At 36.4% G+C, this 14,899-nt stretch overlaps 2 protein-coding genes across 3 annotated transcripts; both read right to left on the bottom strand.

The window, feature by feature from the left end:
- Positions 1–4,419: 4,419 nt before the first annotated feature.
- LOC113275669 (G patch domain-containing protein TGH-like) lies at positions 4,420–11,497 on the bottom strand. Of its 2 annotated transcripts, XM_026525209.1 has the most exons (15): positions 11,221–11,497; positions 10,929–11,114; positions 9,852–9,955; positions 9,687–9,748; positions 9,503–9,577; positions 9,251–9,408; positions 8,212–8,287; positions 8,026–8,109; positions 7,809–7,886; positions 7,206–7,374; positions 6,439–6,919; positions 6,003–6,281; positions 5,778–5,906; positions 5,397–5,606; positions 4,420–5,305 (listed from the first exon to the last, which is right to left on the bottom strand). In XM_026525209.1, exons 1-15 carry the CDS (start codon positions 11,362–11,364, stop codon positions 4,565–4,567), a joined length of 2,976 nt encoding a protein of 991 aa, XP_026380994.1. In that variant the 5' UTR covers positions 11,365–11,497; the 3' UTR covers positions 4,420–4,564. The 2 variants fall into 2 exon arrangements, with proteins under 2 accessions (XP_026380994.1, XP_026380995.1); XM_026525210.1 differs by lacking the exons at positions 10,929–11,114; positions 11,221–11,497 and having other exon boundaries at positions 9,508–9,577; positions 9,852–9,931.
- A 1,200-nt stretch (positions 11,498–12,697) lies between these two features.
- LOC113275668 (60S ribosomal protein L23) lies at positions 12,698–14,585 on the bottom strand. The gene is made up of 4 exons (XM_026525208.1): positions 14,479–14,585; positions 14,084–14,368; positions 13,231–13,272; positions 12,698–13,033 (listed from the first exon to the last, which is right to left on the bottom strand). The coding sequence occupies exons 1-4, from the start codon at positions 14,486–14,488 to the stop codon at positions 12,951–12,953; spliced, it is 420 nt and encodes a 139-aa protein (XP_026380993.1). The 5' UTR covers positions 14,489–14,585; the 3' UTR covers positions 12,698–12,950.
- Between the last annotated feature and the right edge of the window lie 314 nt (positions 14,586–14,899).

The following is a 14,899-nucleotide window of genomic DNA, read 5'->3' as shown; positions in this document are numbered from 1 at the left end:
AGCATTCAATATTCACCGTTAGATGAAAACCTGATTAGACTCAAGCTAATATCTTTCAACCGTTAGATCAAACTTAGATTGTTACACATAAATGAAAAGTGACTTCATTTAGATATTAGTAACAGTACCTAAACGTGTGCACCTTGTTGGCTCAACAATCGTTAACCGAAGTTAGCCATATGAACACTTTCATATCAACCTTATTCATCTTAATCACAACTAGTTCAAATGAAACTAGTTATAGATTTGTTTAATTTTATCTTCTCATAGAAGTATACAAGACACAATTGAAGCAAAATCGATTTTGATTCACTCGAATCAAGTCATGAACATTACAGCGACGATTTGCAAAAGATTGCATTCCTTATTATATAAATGTATTAGTTCATGAACAAACCGATTCTAGAACTTAACCCACTCAAGTATGCAAACGGGTACGCATACTTAAGTAGCCGGACTTGGACTGTGTGGGATAGTATGCGAACGAGTATGCATACTATCACACATCCAAAACAACAGTTGAATTAGTATGCGTACAAAAATACTCGGACTTCAACTGAGTTCTCCAGTGCGCGTACGAGTACGCATACCAAGGCTCCCGGACTTTACCTGACCTTCCTCGTATGCATACGAGTATGCATACTATACCAGTCTTAGACCAACATATATGCAAGTACGCATACTATGTCTATAATCCAATTATAGTTTAGTGTTCTAGATTCTATTTCAATCATTGAAACTTTCTTAGAGGATGACAATAGTTGTTTTCATTAACTATTAGCATCAAAGAGATTTTCAATATATTGAAATAATCAATACGAAACATTTCGAGTCTACATCAAATGACTGTAACACAAATCATGTAAGTGATAGATTAGTTTCAGTATCCACATACTTTTTGTTGATGAAGTTCCCCAAGCTCTCATTAGTAGTTCTACGTCTTTAATCAATGAACGTCGTGAAGTCTAAAGCTCAACTACACAACCTATCCTAGTCCTAGACATCACTATAAGTAGACTAGAAATCAAGACTTATAGTTTTGATCACTAAACTCGACAAACAAGCTTGAGATAGCAACCCTTGCGAGTTCGACCGAGCAGTGATTTAACAATAACAATAATCAGTTAAACTTACCTCTTACTGCTGAGGAAATAAAATATTCTATTTCAAATGGGAAGTAAAAAAGCTCCAAGATCTGATAGTTTCAGGGCTTATTTTACCAGAAGCACTAGGATATCGTCGGGGAAGCTGTGGTTGATATGACACATACTTGCTTCTACACTGGGCATATTGCTGAAGTTTTCAACCATACTAATATTTCCCTCATCCCAAAAGTTCCCCTTGCGGAATTGGTGTCTCAATATAGGCATATAGGCCTTTGTAACTTCATTTATAAAATTTTGTCCAAGAATCTAGCTAACAAGCTAAAAAAACCTTTGGATAACTTAATTTCTCAAAACCAGAGTGTTTTTGTTCCTAAAAGAAGTATTTTATCTTAGTGAATGATGTTATCTATGTTGTTAACCATCATAAAGGTAGAGATGGCATTAATACTATTAAACTTGGTGTGTGTAAAGCTTATGATAAATTGGAATGGTATTTCCTTGAAAAAGTTTTACAAAAAATTGGCTTATCTGATCATTGGATAAAACTTATTAATCAATGTATCTCTATTGTTTCGTATTCTGTCTCGTTAAATGGTAGTCCTACTGTCCTAATTAAACCTGAAAGAGGCTTGAGACAAGGAGATCCCATGTCTTCTTACCTCTATATCATTTGTTCTGAAGCTTTATCTTCTTATATTGATTCCCTCACCAGAAAAGGCATGGTGGAGGGTATCAAAGTTTGTAAGAATTCCCCTAGCATGACTCATCTCATGTTTGCTGATGATTCTCTCTAAAGCTACTGTTAAGGATTTTCAAATTATTGAAGACTATCTCCAAAAGTATTTTTTGGCTTATGGGAAGGAAATAAATTTTGATAAGTCTGGCATTTTATTTAGTAGGAATTTGCCTGAACCTTTTATGAATCATCTCTCTAATATTATTGATATCCATAATAGAAATCGAAGTGAGCAATACATTGGTACTCCCATAGCTTTCCATAAAATTCAAACCCATATGGGTATTTTGCAAGCTGTGGATGTTAGAATTTCCACTTGGTTTCATAAACTTCTGTCTCGAGCTGCTAGAACTACCTTAGTCAAACATGTTGGTTGGTTATCCTTTTGTATGGGTGCTTTTCTTATTCCTAAATTTCTATGTAGGAAAATGAATTCCCATATGTGTAAATTATGGAGGGGGGAGACTTTAGACCCAAAGGACATGAAACTTCATTTTTTAGGACGGGATATTCTCTGCTCCCTAAGTCTGAAGGTGTCTAGGCTTTAGAAAAGTTGAATTGAATAACTTAGCTATACTAGCTAGAAATGCCTGGAAAATTATTAAAATTTCTAATTGTTTATTAGGTACTGTCCTTAAAGCCAAGTTTTTTCCTAAACTGATTTTGTTAATGCTAAATTCCCTAGTGTACATTCATGGACGTGGAGATGTTTGCATGCTATAAAATAACCGATTAAGCCTTTATCTCTTGGATTGTGGAAGATAGAAATTTCTTTGACTCCTGGTGTGATAAGTGGATTCCTAATTTAGGAACTGCTACCCCAAATCCTTTGGTTCCCCCTGACCCTAGTGTTAAAGTATTATATTTTATTAGATTAAATACTCACTTTGATGTTGTTCCTGTTATGAAGATCATCACCATTCCCTTAAGTCAGTTACACACTCCTGATAGGATATCGTGGGAGCTTTCAAAGAATGACAGGTTTCCTTCTAAATCTGCCTACTTGGGACTCACAGGACTTAGAATCTCCCTTTGTAGTAAATTTTGGAAGTGCATTTGGGAAATTCATGTACCCCATCGCATTCAACTTTTTGTTTGGAAAGTTGCTAGTATTGCTTTTCTTGCTAAAACTGTCCTTCATACCAGAATTCCTACGAGTTATGTTGATTGTATTAGATGCTCTGATTCTAACGAATTTGTTATGCATGCTTTGGTCTCCTGCCCTTTTTCTAGTCATGTGCTTCTTTTTGCATTAACAATAATGCTTTCAAAGATAAATCCTCTATTGATTGGCTTAACTTCTGTTTGGTTGACCCTGTTTCTAGAATTCCTAATGATAGACATTGCTTATTTATTGTCATTCTTTGGTCTTTGTGGAGTAATAAAAATAACTTTGTCTTCAAAAACCTTAACATCGTGTTCGGTTCAAGATGTTCAAAACTCGGGAATTAAGATTACGGGGAAATCCAATTCCTAGAATTGAATTCCAAAAAATGAACTCCATGATCACAAAAATTGTGTTTGGTTGGGTTAATTGAATTGCATAGTAATCCAAATATTTACTCTTACAAAAATACCCTAGTTATTTTTTGATTTAGAGAAGGAAAGATCGGATTCAGGGCTTTCAAAATATGATTCGATACAAAAGCAACAAATGTTTTTACTCAGAGATGAATACCTGGAAGAAGAAATCGTGATGGGAAATCTTCATCTCTAGTTGGATTTTTTGTTCTCGCTCACGGAACTTAAAAAAGGAGATAAATTTTTGGTTTCAAGGGAAATCTAGTCATTTCAGTTGTTAATACCCTTCTTTTCGCTGGAATTCAATTTCATTCCACCGTTCAACCTCTGCAATTGAAAACGGAACTTTGGGGGTAATTGGATTCTCCCAGGAATCCGATTCTGGAATAACTTGTATTGTTCGGTTGCGGGATTTGACATGATTCCCTTGGAATCGGATTACATAGTCTCCAATTAACCCGAAACGAACACGATGTAAGGAAACTCATTCTAATGTCATTAATATGGTTGAGGCCATGCTCCGAATTAAAATTCCCTCCAGTATCACCATAACTTACAATGATACATGGATGCCCCCAACATTTGGTTGGATAAAATGTAACACAGATGGTGCCTTTGATGACATTACTCTGGAAAATGGTGCAGGCTACGTGATGAGAGATTTTTCCAGTAAAGCTACTTTTTGTGCATCAATTGTTTTTGATGTGGAATCTGCTGAGGAGGCTGAAGCTAGAGCTATACGGACAGTGGTAAAGAAGGCTGTGGAGTGTGGATCAAAATCTTACTGACATTATATCATAGAAAGTGATGCTAAGGATGTAATTGACCAATTTTCTTCGGAACGTTTGATGGTGATTCAAGGACAGACGCTAAATTTAAGGATATCCAATTTGCTTCTTCTTTAATCCGGTGCATCTTTTTTTGTTGCTCATGAGCTTGACCTTCGAGCTAAAACGAACAATTCCTTTATGTACTGGTCTATTCCTCCTATTTGGCTTATGCCAACGGTTGAGATTGAGGAGGATCATTAACCTTTTTAAAGGTCGCTAAAAAAAATGGACAAGAATAATTCAAAACTGTTTTTAATTGCAGTCCTTCGCTTTTCAGAATACAATGGCAATTATCCGATAAAAGTACTTGTAGTAATTTCACAAGATTACATAACAATTAAAACCGAAATGTATTTACAACTATGACTAGCTTATATCTTCCTACTCCTTTTCCTGTCTTCAGAATACTCATCCCTCCCAGAGCCATGGCGAGAAGATTTATGTTTTTTACTACTACTGCTCTTTCTATGAGTAGAGCTTCTCTTTTCTGATTTCCTCAATCGTTTTTGGTATTCATGATCACCTGAATCAGAATCTGACATACTGCGATGTCTTCTTGAACGTTTTCTTCTACTCATTTCATCTTCGTCTGATGAAGCTGAACCACTACTGTAATTCCTGTGATGTCTTGAGCCTCTTTTACTTTTTTCACCCTCTGGTGATTTCCCACTTCGATCTCGTCTGGAGAGGATTTTAGACTTTTCGAAATCTCCAGGGGTGATGTGCTTGAGCTCATTACCTTCGGAGGATCCCCCTTGAATGACCTCTGGATGGACTGACTTACTTTTTGGAGCTTCCTGATCTCTGATAGGCTTACTGAAAGTTATTTGCGGTGTTGAAGGCTTCCCATCTACTGCAGCGCGTTTAACACCAATGCTGTTTATGCTATTGGTACCCCCCTGAGAGGCCAAGCTGCTGACCTTCTTTACCGTGGTTACAGCTGGTTCTTGGGGAACCTCCAGCCCTAGCTCCTTACCTAAAGACTCGAGAAAATCTCCTGCTATCAACCGATTCAAAGTCGTGTTAGCTACTTCTGTCTTCTTTTCAATATCTTCCACCTGGTTGATAGTAGAACCCTCCCCCTCATCATCCGAATCATCAGAAAAAATACCCTGCAAAACAAGCAAATTTTACAACCTGTGACTAAAAACAATTTAGGGAGCGGAAACAAACTAAGGACTAGTGGGCATGCCACAAATATACCTTGTACAGGTCTACGGGCCTTTCAACATAAGCAGGCTTTAAGTCGACAGCAGTTTCCTCAACATTCAATTGTTCAGTAATTAATGGTTCTCTGGACTGGGATACAGACAATGAGCCCGGAGTTGCAATAGCTGTCTCTTCAGATTTTGTGACGTCTGATGTAAAGATGAGAGAATCTATTCGGCTCTTCGCTCTTGGCAATGGTGGTGGCTAAAACCAAAAACAGCAACGCATATCAGTACGAAACATCTACCAGACAAGGACACTCATGATACAAAAAAGCATGGACCTACTAATTGATAAATGATATATAGAATGATTTCCTACTAGAAATAAAAGTGACTTCCAAAGAGACGATCGTTAAGTGACAGTATATATTACCTTTCCAATGTATGGATCTGTAATTTCAAAACGTCTACAGAGAAGAGATGAAGGCCGCCACTGATACTCTTCACGTCTAGGGTACAGCTTTTGCCTCATCTCTTCTTCAGCTTGAGAAATTTTCGCATCCTACACATTGTTATACCCATTAGTAAGAAACATGACTCAACAGATTACATGAATTTCAAATCAATAGGAATAACTTTCATATGGGCTGATACTGACCTCCACTCCGGCCGAGGTAAATTGTGAATTTAAAGATGCCCAAAACTGTTGACTAGAAAAAGCATCAGCTGACTTGCTTGGACCTGCTTTCTGAATTGCTTCAGCTGCAGCTTCAAAGTCTAACTTCTCACGAGCACGATCAGCTTCCGACATTTTACTACTTCCACCAGACTCTGTTGTGCGGAGCCCTCCATGATACTTCTCCTTAAGAAATCGCTCAAACCTCTTTTGCTTTTCTGGGTCTACATTGAAAGGCTTTGCAGCTTCAGGAAGCTCACTCTTTATAATCACAGGAAAAATTGGAGTGGTCAGTCCATAATATGGAACCAAAACTCAACGTGAATAATCTGTGAAACCACATGCTGAAGGGTTGCAAGTTAAAAACAATATGAATTGGTGGAAATGGAGATAAATGAGCATAAATAAAACTACTCACGATAGATCCAGGCTTCATAAATGTATCTGAAAGATTGAACTGAAGCTGGACCGCATCTGCAACAACAGATGAGCTAGAATCCTGAGAGCTTCTTTCCAACGGTCTTTCACCTAGAATTCTACCACGGCCCTCAGCTGTCATCTTCTCCACATTTGACTTTATATCCACAGGTCGCTTAGTCTCATCGTGACGCTTTTGTTGCTCCTCCCACATCTTTCTTGCATAATAATCATGGCCTTTTCCTCCATCAAGGAAAGCAAACATATGGTTTTGCTTATTCTTCTCCTTGGAGAGATCCTCAAATAATCTCCCACAGCGAGCAACTAATATCGCAAATCCCTCAATCAACACTCTAAGATTGTTTTCCTCTGGAGGAGGAACCTCAGGAGGAGGAGGTCCAGAATGCTTGTTTCCAATCTCTAGAGGAGCCGGAAATTTGTGATAGGGCTTAAAACCATCTGGAATAACTGGAGGACTATACCTGTAAAATGCAAACCATTGATAAGTAAACATCAACCATAAACACAATGGAACTTTTACCAACATCAGCTTTCAGATAAACAGTCAGACTTGACTCAACCTAATTGAGTGGTCAAAAAACATTTATAATGAGTTTCATACATGAAACTTTAAAAACAGAACTCTGGGCAACACAAGAAAACGAGCCACGTATATTTCTAGATAATTGAAATTAATTTTCATATATGCACGTGATGAAGCTTCACAGTGCAGATGATAGAACGCTAAACTTAATTCAAGTTAATTACCTTTCCGACTGGTAATCAGAAGTTGATGCAGATTTAAAACCAGCCAGAACACCTTGCTCAGTTTTGCCAGGCTTTTTCTTATCTTCCAGCATCAACACTTTCTTATCTTCCAGCATCAAAACCGAAGGCTCTTCAATTTCTTGAACATGTGTCGCTTGAAAGTTATAACCTAACAAGAAGCAGACTTAGGGTGGGAAATTCTCCATAAAAAATGCAATAATGTAGAGTGTTAACTATTTTTGATCTATGAAACAATAAAAGTAATAGCTGCTAAAACAATCCACAGAAGCAAAGATTAGTAAATGCTACTCTCTATTCTAACGTGTAACCACCAATTCAGTGTTCTAACATGTAACCACCAATACAGAAATTTTCTGACACATCAGTCACGTAATGTTGACACACTGCAATTAGTTAAACATGTGCTTCTTTACGCAGTAGAAATGCCAATTTTATAGCTTGAACGGGCAGGAGTAATTTTCTTAATGATTGCAGTGACTGCTATACTCCTGTGATACTAAATCACTTGTTATAAGAAAAGAAGCAGTGTATTTATTACTACAAACGCAGAAGAGTTTGTGACAGCGAACAGTTAACACTTACCAGAGCCATAGACATCCTCATCTTCATCATCGAGTTCTTCAAGAGCTCCAATACCAAAACCAGGAGCAACTTTTCCTGCTGATGAGTTTATGAACATGTTAAATGAATAAGTCAATATCTAAAGAAAACAAAAATAATAACTGTCTGAGGAAGTTCTTTGAAGCAATATAATATTACAAATATTAACCAGTGAGGACTAAATGATATGGGATCTTACACTTCGCTAAGAAGTGCTCTTTCATTGAGCTACCTCCTTTGTTTCCTGGTTCTTGGTTGCCATATACACGTAACCTTTTCTGCTCTGCAAAATGAGGCCAACCATCAGCACACAGAAACTCCAGGCAGAGAAAATAAAATACTACATACCAGGTATTTTTAGGACTTGATAAACAAATTGAATTACCTCTGAACTCAGGAGCATGTTTGAAAGGATCAAAACCTAAGCCATACATATCCTGCTTTGGATTTAGTACAAAAACCTGCGAAGAAGAAAAGGATTGGAATACAGTTTTCACCCAAATATTAAAATCTACAGAAACTCAAAGCTTTACATTAAAAACTGATCAAATACTACAAAAGTCTGGGCCAATAATTTTCAAATATCTGCAAAAATAAAGTACTATGAGAAGGAAAACATAAGAAGCAGGTAGATACAATGCATAGGTAAGACAATATTAACACTACTGGAGCAATCAAAAACAAGAAAGCCTGGTGTTATAACAAAAGAAGCCTACTTAAATGATATATGGCATTACCAAGGCGACAAGTTACCAATATATAAGAAATGAAAACAGCAAATATAATTTAAGAAAATTCACTTTGTAAGCTTGATTTACTCTAGAATCAACAGAGAATTGAATGTGATGATCAAAGCTAAGTTGAAGTTTGATTTAACCTTTGTTTGGGTTTCCATGTGTGATTGAGTTTCTAGTTTAGGGATTGGATGCTACATTTAGGTTGAACTTGTTGATCATAACAAATAAACAATATACAGTCTATTATTTGTTTACGTAAGATATATAAATCTATAAAACAGAAATTTAGTATAGGGTACTGACCTCCATTAGTGCAGACTGTGCAGTTTAAATAGTCTAATTTGTGTAAATGAACAAGTCGATTGTTAGTCAAATATTCAAATGCTGAAGTGGACGATTAAGTTAACCCTCAAAATTTTGGAATTTTCAATAATCTGTCATTGTGTGAAACTGAACTTTAAGTAGTGGTTAAAATGTTTTCACTCCTGTCGAACATAACAATGGATACCAGAAGTTGTCCTAAAGACCCTTGAAGTATGTGCCAAGATCCTAAAGAATATAGTATTAACTCAAATGAAAATAAAAAAACTGGTGTATATTGGGTCCAAGCCAAGCAATTAAAGGAGTCTAAAACATACATATGATAAGACAAAAGAAATGACAAGAAAAGGATGTAATGCTACTCACGGGGGTGCTATGAGAAATAAACACATCATTCTCAGAGGAAGGTTCCGTAACACCTTCTGATTCAACCTTATCAGAGTCAAACTGATCCTGAGAAAGTTTTGCATCAGCATTACCAGAAGAGAAGGCTAGTAATGCTTTTCTAGCTTCTCTTCGTGCATCTGCAAAAATTAGAAATATTCATAAACAAAGTAATGAGGACCAATAAATTCCTGTGATTGCAATGATCATTTAATTTGGTTAGTGAAAGCATACCATACAGTGAATTTGGACGCGAATCCTTGATAGAACGACCATGTCGCCATCCCATCTTCTGAAGTAGCTTTACACCTACACCAAAAGAGATAAAGAAAGAAGGAAAAAGAAATGTTAGGCTTATATTCAAGTTCAACTATTTAATTGCACTAGAAATCCTTATACTAGGTAAACAGAATCTAACCAATAGAACTTGAAACTGGAAGAATAATCTCGTCAGGGACAAGTCCAGGAATAGCTGATGGTCTGCATTACATAACCCAAGATTAGTTCAAGTAAACATTATGCACGAAGCTATAAACTGCCATGCGCCACAACAACAACTAAACTCAATAGCCTTGAAAAAAACCTGTTCTCTTGTTCTTTCTCAGCTTGTCTTCGAGCAATTTCAGCAGCAGTAGACCCAAATGTATCAAATTGCATAGATGTTTCCAGTGACCGGTTTTTCATTTCCTAAAAATCAATAAACAACACAATGAGAATATAAATATAATAACAAAATGTATCAAATTGGTATACGATACATAACAAAAGGACATAAACAATGATGAGTATCTAAATAATAAATAATCATATACAGTCGAAAGAACACAACGTATACCTTGAGATGGGTAAAGTCAATAGTACAAAGGACATAAACATTTAACTTGTATCAAGCACATAACCTGATCAGAAACATCTGTATCTAAACCCACAACGAGTTCGTGGTATTTATAGTATCCTAAAATACGTATTACTATTAAACGAATATATCACAAAGGTTTTGTTACCATTTTGATGAATGGCTATTTAAATAATGTAAGAACTCAACACACTTGTCTAAAAAGCAAAACTCATGCAAAATCTTAATTGACAGATTACAGTACAGAAGTAACCTCTGATTAATAGTACTGCAATCATTAGTGTCTAATTCTCGCAAATAAGATGAAGCTCTTAGTCTAGCTTAGATTTGGATGCGCAGAAACGAGATGGAATTTCAACTGTGTATAAGATTTGCAAAGTTCCGAAAGGTTACATTTACTGAAATACTGTGTTCATAACACTATCTCCAGACACCCCCACTCTGGTGCAATTTAGTCAACACAACAAGGCCAGTGCTAAGTGGTGGCACCTGCTGCAGTATTAAGAGAATCTACACATGATGAGTTGGATAGCTCTTTTCACTGCCCGGTTATCCATTTTATTAAAGATCGATAAACAAAGCAATGAGGGTTCGACATATTCATAAACAAGAAAACAAAATCACAGTGATTCGGTACATAACAAAAAGATGCGAAGAATGAAGATCATCAAACTAACAAGTAGTAAATCACACAGCTGAAGACACAATGTGAAAATGGCAAGGTCATAAAAGGTCAACAAAAAGAACTACTAAACCCTAATCAAGTTTTATTAGCAATTTCGAATTGGAACAACAAATACTTACTTCTTTCTCATCGTCGTCAAGGAAATTAGATATATCCTGTTGTTTAACTTCAGCTCTTTTCTTCCTAGATGATGTAAATGTTTGAGGCACCCATCCTTCTTTGGAACCAACAGTATTAAAATACCCAGCAGAATAACCTCCAGTGAATGCTCCATGAAATCTCCTTCTCCCTTCTTCATCTCTAACCTAAAGTAAATATTCACGTTCAAAAATCAAAATCAAAAACCAATCAACAACATAATTTCATAAATAACACAGAGAGGTGGGGATTAAGATTAAGAACCTAAAATACCTCTTGTTTCCAAGGGACAACGGCACGCAACTGACCAGCAGCTTCAGCTACAGATTTCTTCTTTCTACTGGTTACATCTTCTTCTCTTTGGATCGGTGTGCCGTAGAAGACGATATCTTCTTCATCTGATTCCACCGTCTTCATGGACGAACGAACGAATTCACACAGAATCAGGGATTCGAGAGAGAGAAAAACAAAAATCCCCAAATTTTCCCCCTATTCTTTCTTTCGTTTGCTTTTGTTTTGTTTCGGAGGGTTATTAATCGGTACGTGCAAACCGCTGATACTCCTCGAATAACATATTATAGAGACGGTCCATCATTCAATCTCAGTAGGAAGCTAATTTATAAAGGCCTCCCTTCACTGATAAGGGCACCAACCTCAGGGTCCTTCATGTCGAAACATGATGGTGCATTCCTTGCTCCAGACAAAACTCTTCATCCCTCTGAATAAGCAATTGAATCAGGCTAATCCACAACAAAAATATGCCTTTGCGGATTTTTGTAAATGCCACACTAGTTTTCTCAATGTAGTAAAACTGTGGAATTATCCTTTGGTTTTGGATTGTGTTTTTTCTTTTCTTTTTTTAAGTTTATTTCACTCGTGTCAAAGACTTTAATATTGTGTTTGATAGGAGTTAATTCTATGGAATTAGCCATGAAAATAACATGTTTTCCGTCGTTTGGTCAAAATTATGTTTCCATGGAATTGCAATAAAAGAGTGGTCTAAAATATGTTTGATCAACCTGGTCCATTTGTTTTTGTCAGAAACACCACACGTGGTTTCGAAAACACAAAATTGGTTAGAAAAACCAAAATCAACAATTCCTGGGTGAAATGGACAGTTAGATTTTGATACTGTTTAAATGGACAAAAATGTAAAAATAGGCAGGATGTAACCAGTTTCATCGTGCCCATTTTCAAATATTTTCTCTTATTTTTAATTTATACAGGATGTATCCAGTTTCATCCTTGCTGATGTATCCAGTTTCATCCTTGCTATTTTTTAAATTTAAGATAGGATGTAATCAGTTTCATCCTTACTATTTCTTTTTTACTATTTTTTACTCATCCATTTGAACCGTGATTTAAAAATATTTGGACAAATGACCCATTTTCCATTTCGACCCATTTTCCATTTCGAAAATGGCATTGGTCGTTTGATCAATCTATTAGCCAAACCTATGATAGCCTTGACAATTCGGGAACGGGAATGAGCTCGGGCATTACTATAAAGGCCACGAGACAGTGCGCAAACACAACTCTTTGCTTAAAATGGAGCAAGGAATGCACAGCCCAAATGGTACTTTTCTAAGGGAACCAAGTTCAAGTAAGTGCAAAGGACACAAAAATCCTTTTAAAGCCTGCACATTAGTAATTCTAAAATGCATAAGCAGGTGCTAATGAAATGAGAGCTTCAACTGAGGAGGGTACCTGGTGGTACAAGTTGTTTAAAAGCTTGTACCGAACAACTCTGTTTAAAAGCTTTAACTAATAAGCATATATATGTAGCCAGTTCAATCAATGGAGGTAAAAGAAAATTCTTCAAAAGCCATTACTGAAGTAACCGAGCGTTGTGATTCACGAACAAACAGCAAAACATAACTCATATCCTCTGAATAACTAACCTATTATAAAGCTGTTCTGTTTTCCCCAAAAGAAGAAGATAAAAAAGATCTATCCCCAAAAGTTTTACGCTAAGACTTCTCAAATCTCAACTATTAGTAATCTTAAACAATTGCATTGGCAGCACTAGCAATCCTTGGCCATAGATCAGCACATTCTTTTCCAATTGGTCCAGTAATTGCAGATCCTACAAATATGACAAGGGCAAAAGGAATTAACATAAAAAATCATAGTCATATAAGAATCAAAAAGAGCGTAAAGTGTTATAGTGGTGGTGGACATTAGTCAAAAAGCCAAAATAACTTTGTAACAGTTGCAACATTTACAGGTTCCAGCATGCAGAAGAAACATCAATATGCAACTATTTGCAAGAAAAAGTAGTACCTTTCATTTCTCCCTTGGGATTCACAATAACTCCGGCATTATCTGCATTTGAAAGGTTTATCGACATAAGAAGATAGCACAACAATTTTGAAGTACATGGAAACAACACAAATTACATTACAATAAAACCGCATTCCCCAAAGGTTGCATATTCTGCTGAATCAAAACTCTCATGTGACAACCATACAACAACACAAGTAGGTGAACAATCGGTGAACATCCTAGATTAAAATAGGTACAAAAATAAGTTGGCAACCAGTGAACATCCTAGATTCAATTATGTCAGAACCCTCATATCAACTTGTGCAACCATTATTTAACATAAACCGAAATCCCGACACAAACTAACAAATTACAGACACATTATCGTTCCTTGGACAAGTCACCCGCAGTTTCTATGTGATACCAATTACGTTCCCAGAAGAAGCACATCCTAAATTAACTCAGTGTATGCAAACTCATTTAGCAAGGGCATAAAACTGAATACAAAAATAAGTTAGCAACCAGTGAACATCCTAGATTCAATTATGTCAGAACTCAACATAAATTAAATCCCACAAACTTAAAAATTACAAACACACTGTAATTCCTTGTACCAGTCAAGCGCAGTTGTTATGTTCCCAAAAGAAAGTGTATCCAATGGCAAACTCAATGGCATAAAATTAAGAATTTCTTCATCAAAAATAGGTAAAGCAACAAAGTTATGATCATTCAGATCTATTAAACTACACAATCTTCATTCATATTTTTTGGCTAGTCCAATAACAAAACAAAACATCAAAAAACTTGCCTAAAATACCCCCAAAACATGAAACCCTAAAAAGTACGGAGAAGTGAGATCTGATAATCATACCTTCAAAGTACATGAAAACACCATCCTTACGGCGCCAAGCTTTACGTTGTCTAACAATAACAGCAGGCATAACCTTCTTCCTAAGATCAGGTTTACCTTTCTTAACAGTAGCCATAACCATATCACCAACACAAGCTGATGGCAACCTATTAAGACGACCCTTAATACCCTTAACAGAAATGATGTAAAGATTCTTAGCTCCGGTGTTATCAGCACAATTCACTGTTGCCGCTACTGGAAGACCTAATGACATCCTGAACTTACTTCCTGCGGTTCCTCCCCTACCTGAAAAAAACAAACCAAAATCAAAAACAACAAAAATTAATCAATTGAATCGGTGATATACATCTTGATTTGCAGAAACCCTGAGAAAATGATGTCGAGAGATGACTTACGCTTGGCCATTTCGAGAGTAGAAGCGAGTAGACGGCTGTGTTGCCCTGTAGGTCTGTGTTTTGAGAAAGAACACTAAAAATTTAGGGTTTTTTGCGGTTTAAATACGGAGAATATCTTACGGGGACGTGTAGGGCAGGGGCCGCAGGGCACACTATGTTACGGAGACTCCTGGGCCCTAACTCTCGAGTCCAAATCCTACATCATTCATTGACACGATTAATGACCAAATTTGCTTGAATGATTAATTATTATTATTTTTGATGCAAAATTTTTTATTAAAAGAGTTAAGAAGTTGCATGGTTCTCCCGATCAACCCATTCTTTTATATTACGTGAGAAATCGGATCGAAAAGTAAATTGTGACTTAGAAATTTTATCTTTTTTAGCTGGTTTATCCGCAACACTATTAGCTTCTCTTTTA

Source organism: Papaver somniferum, chromosome 4 (assembly GCF_003573695.1).
Source record: "Papaver somniferum cultivar HN1 chromosome 4, ASM357369v1, whole genome shotgun sequence".
Classification (NCBI taxonomy): domain Eukaryota; kingdom Viridiplantae; phylum Streptophyta; class Magnoliopsida; order Ranunculales; family Papaveraceae; genus Papaver; species Papaver somniferum.
Note: the sequence above shows the minus strand (reverse complement) of the source record. Positions and strands in the feature narration are given on the sequence as shown.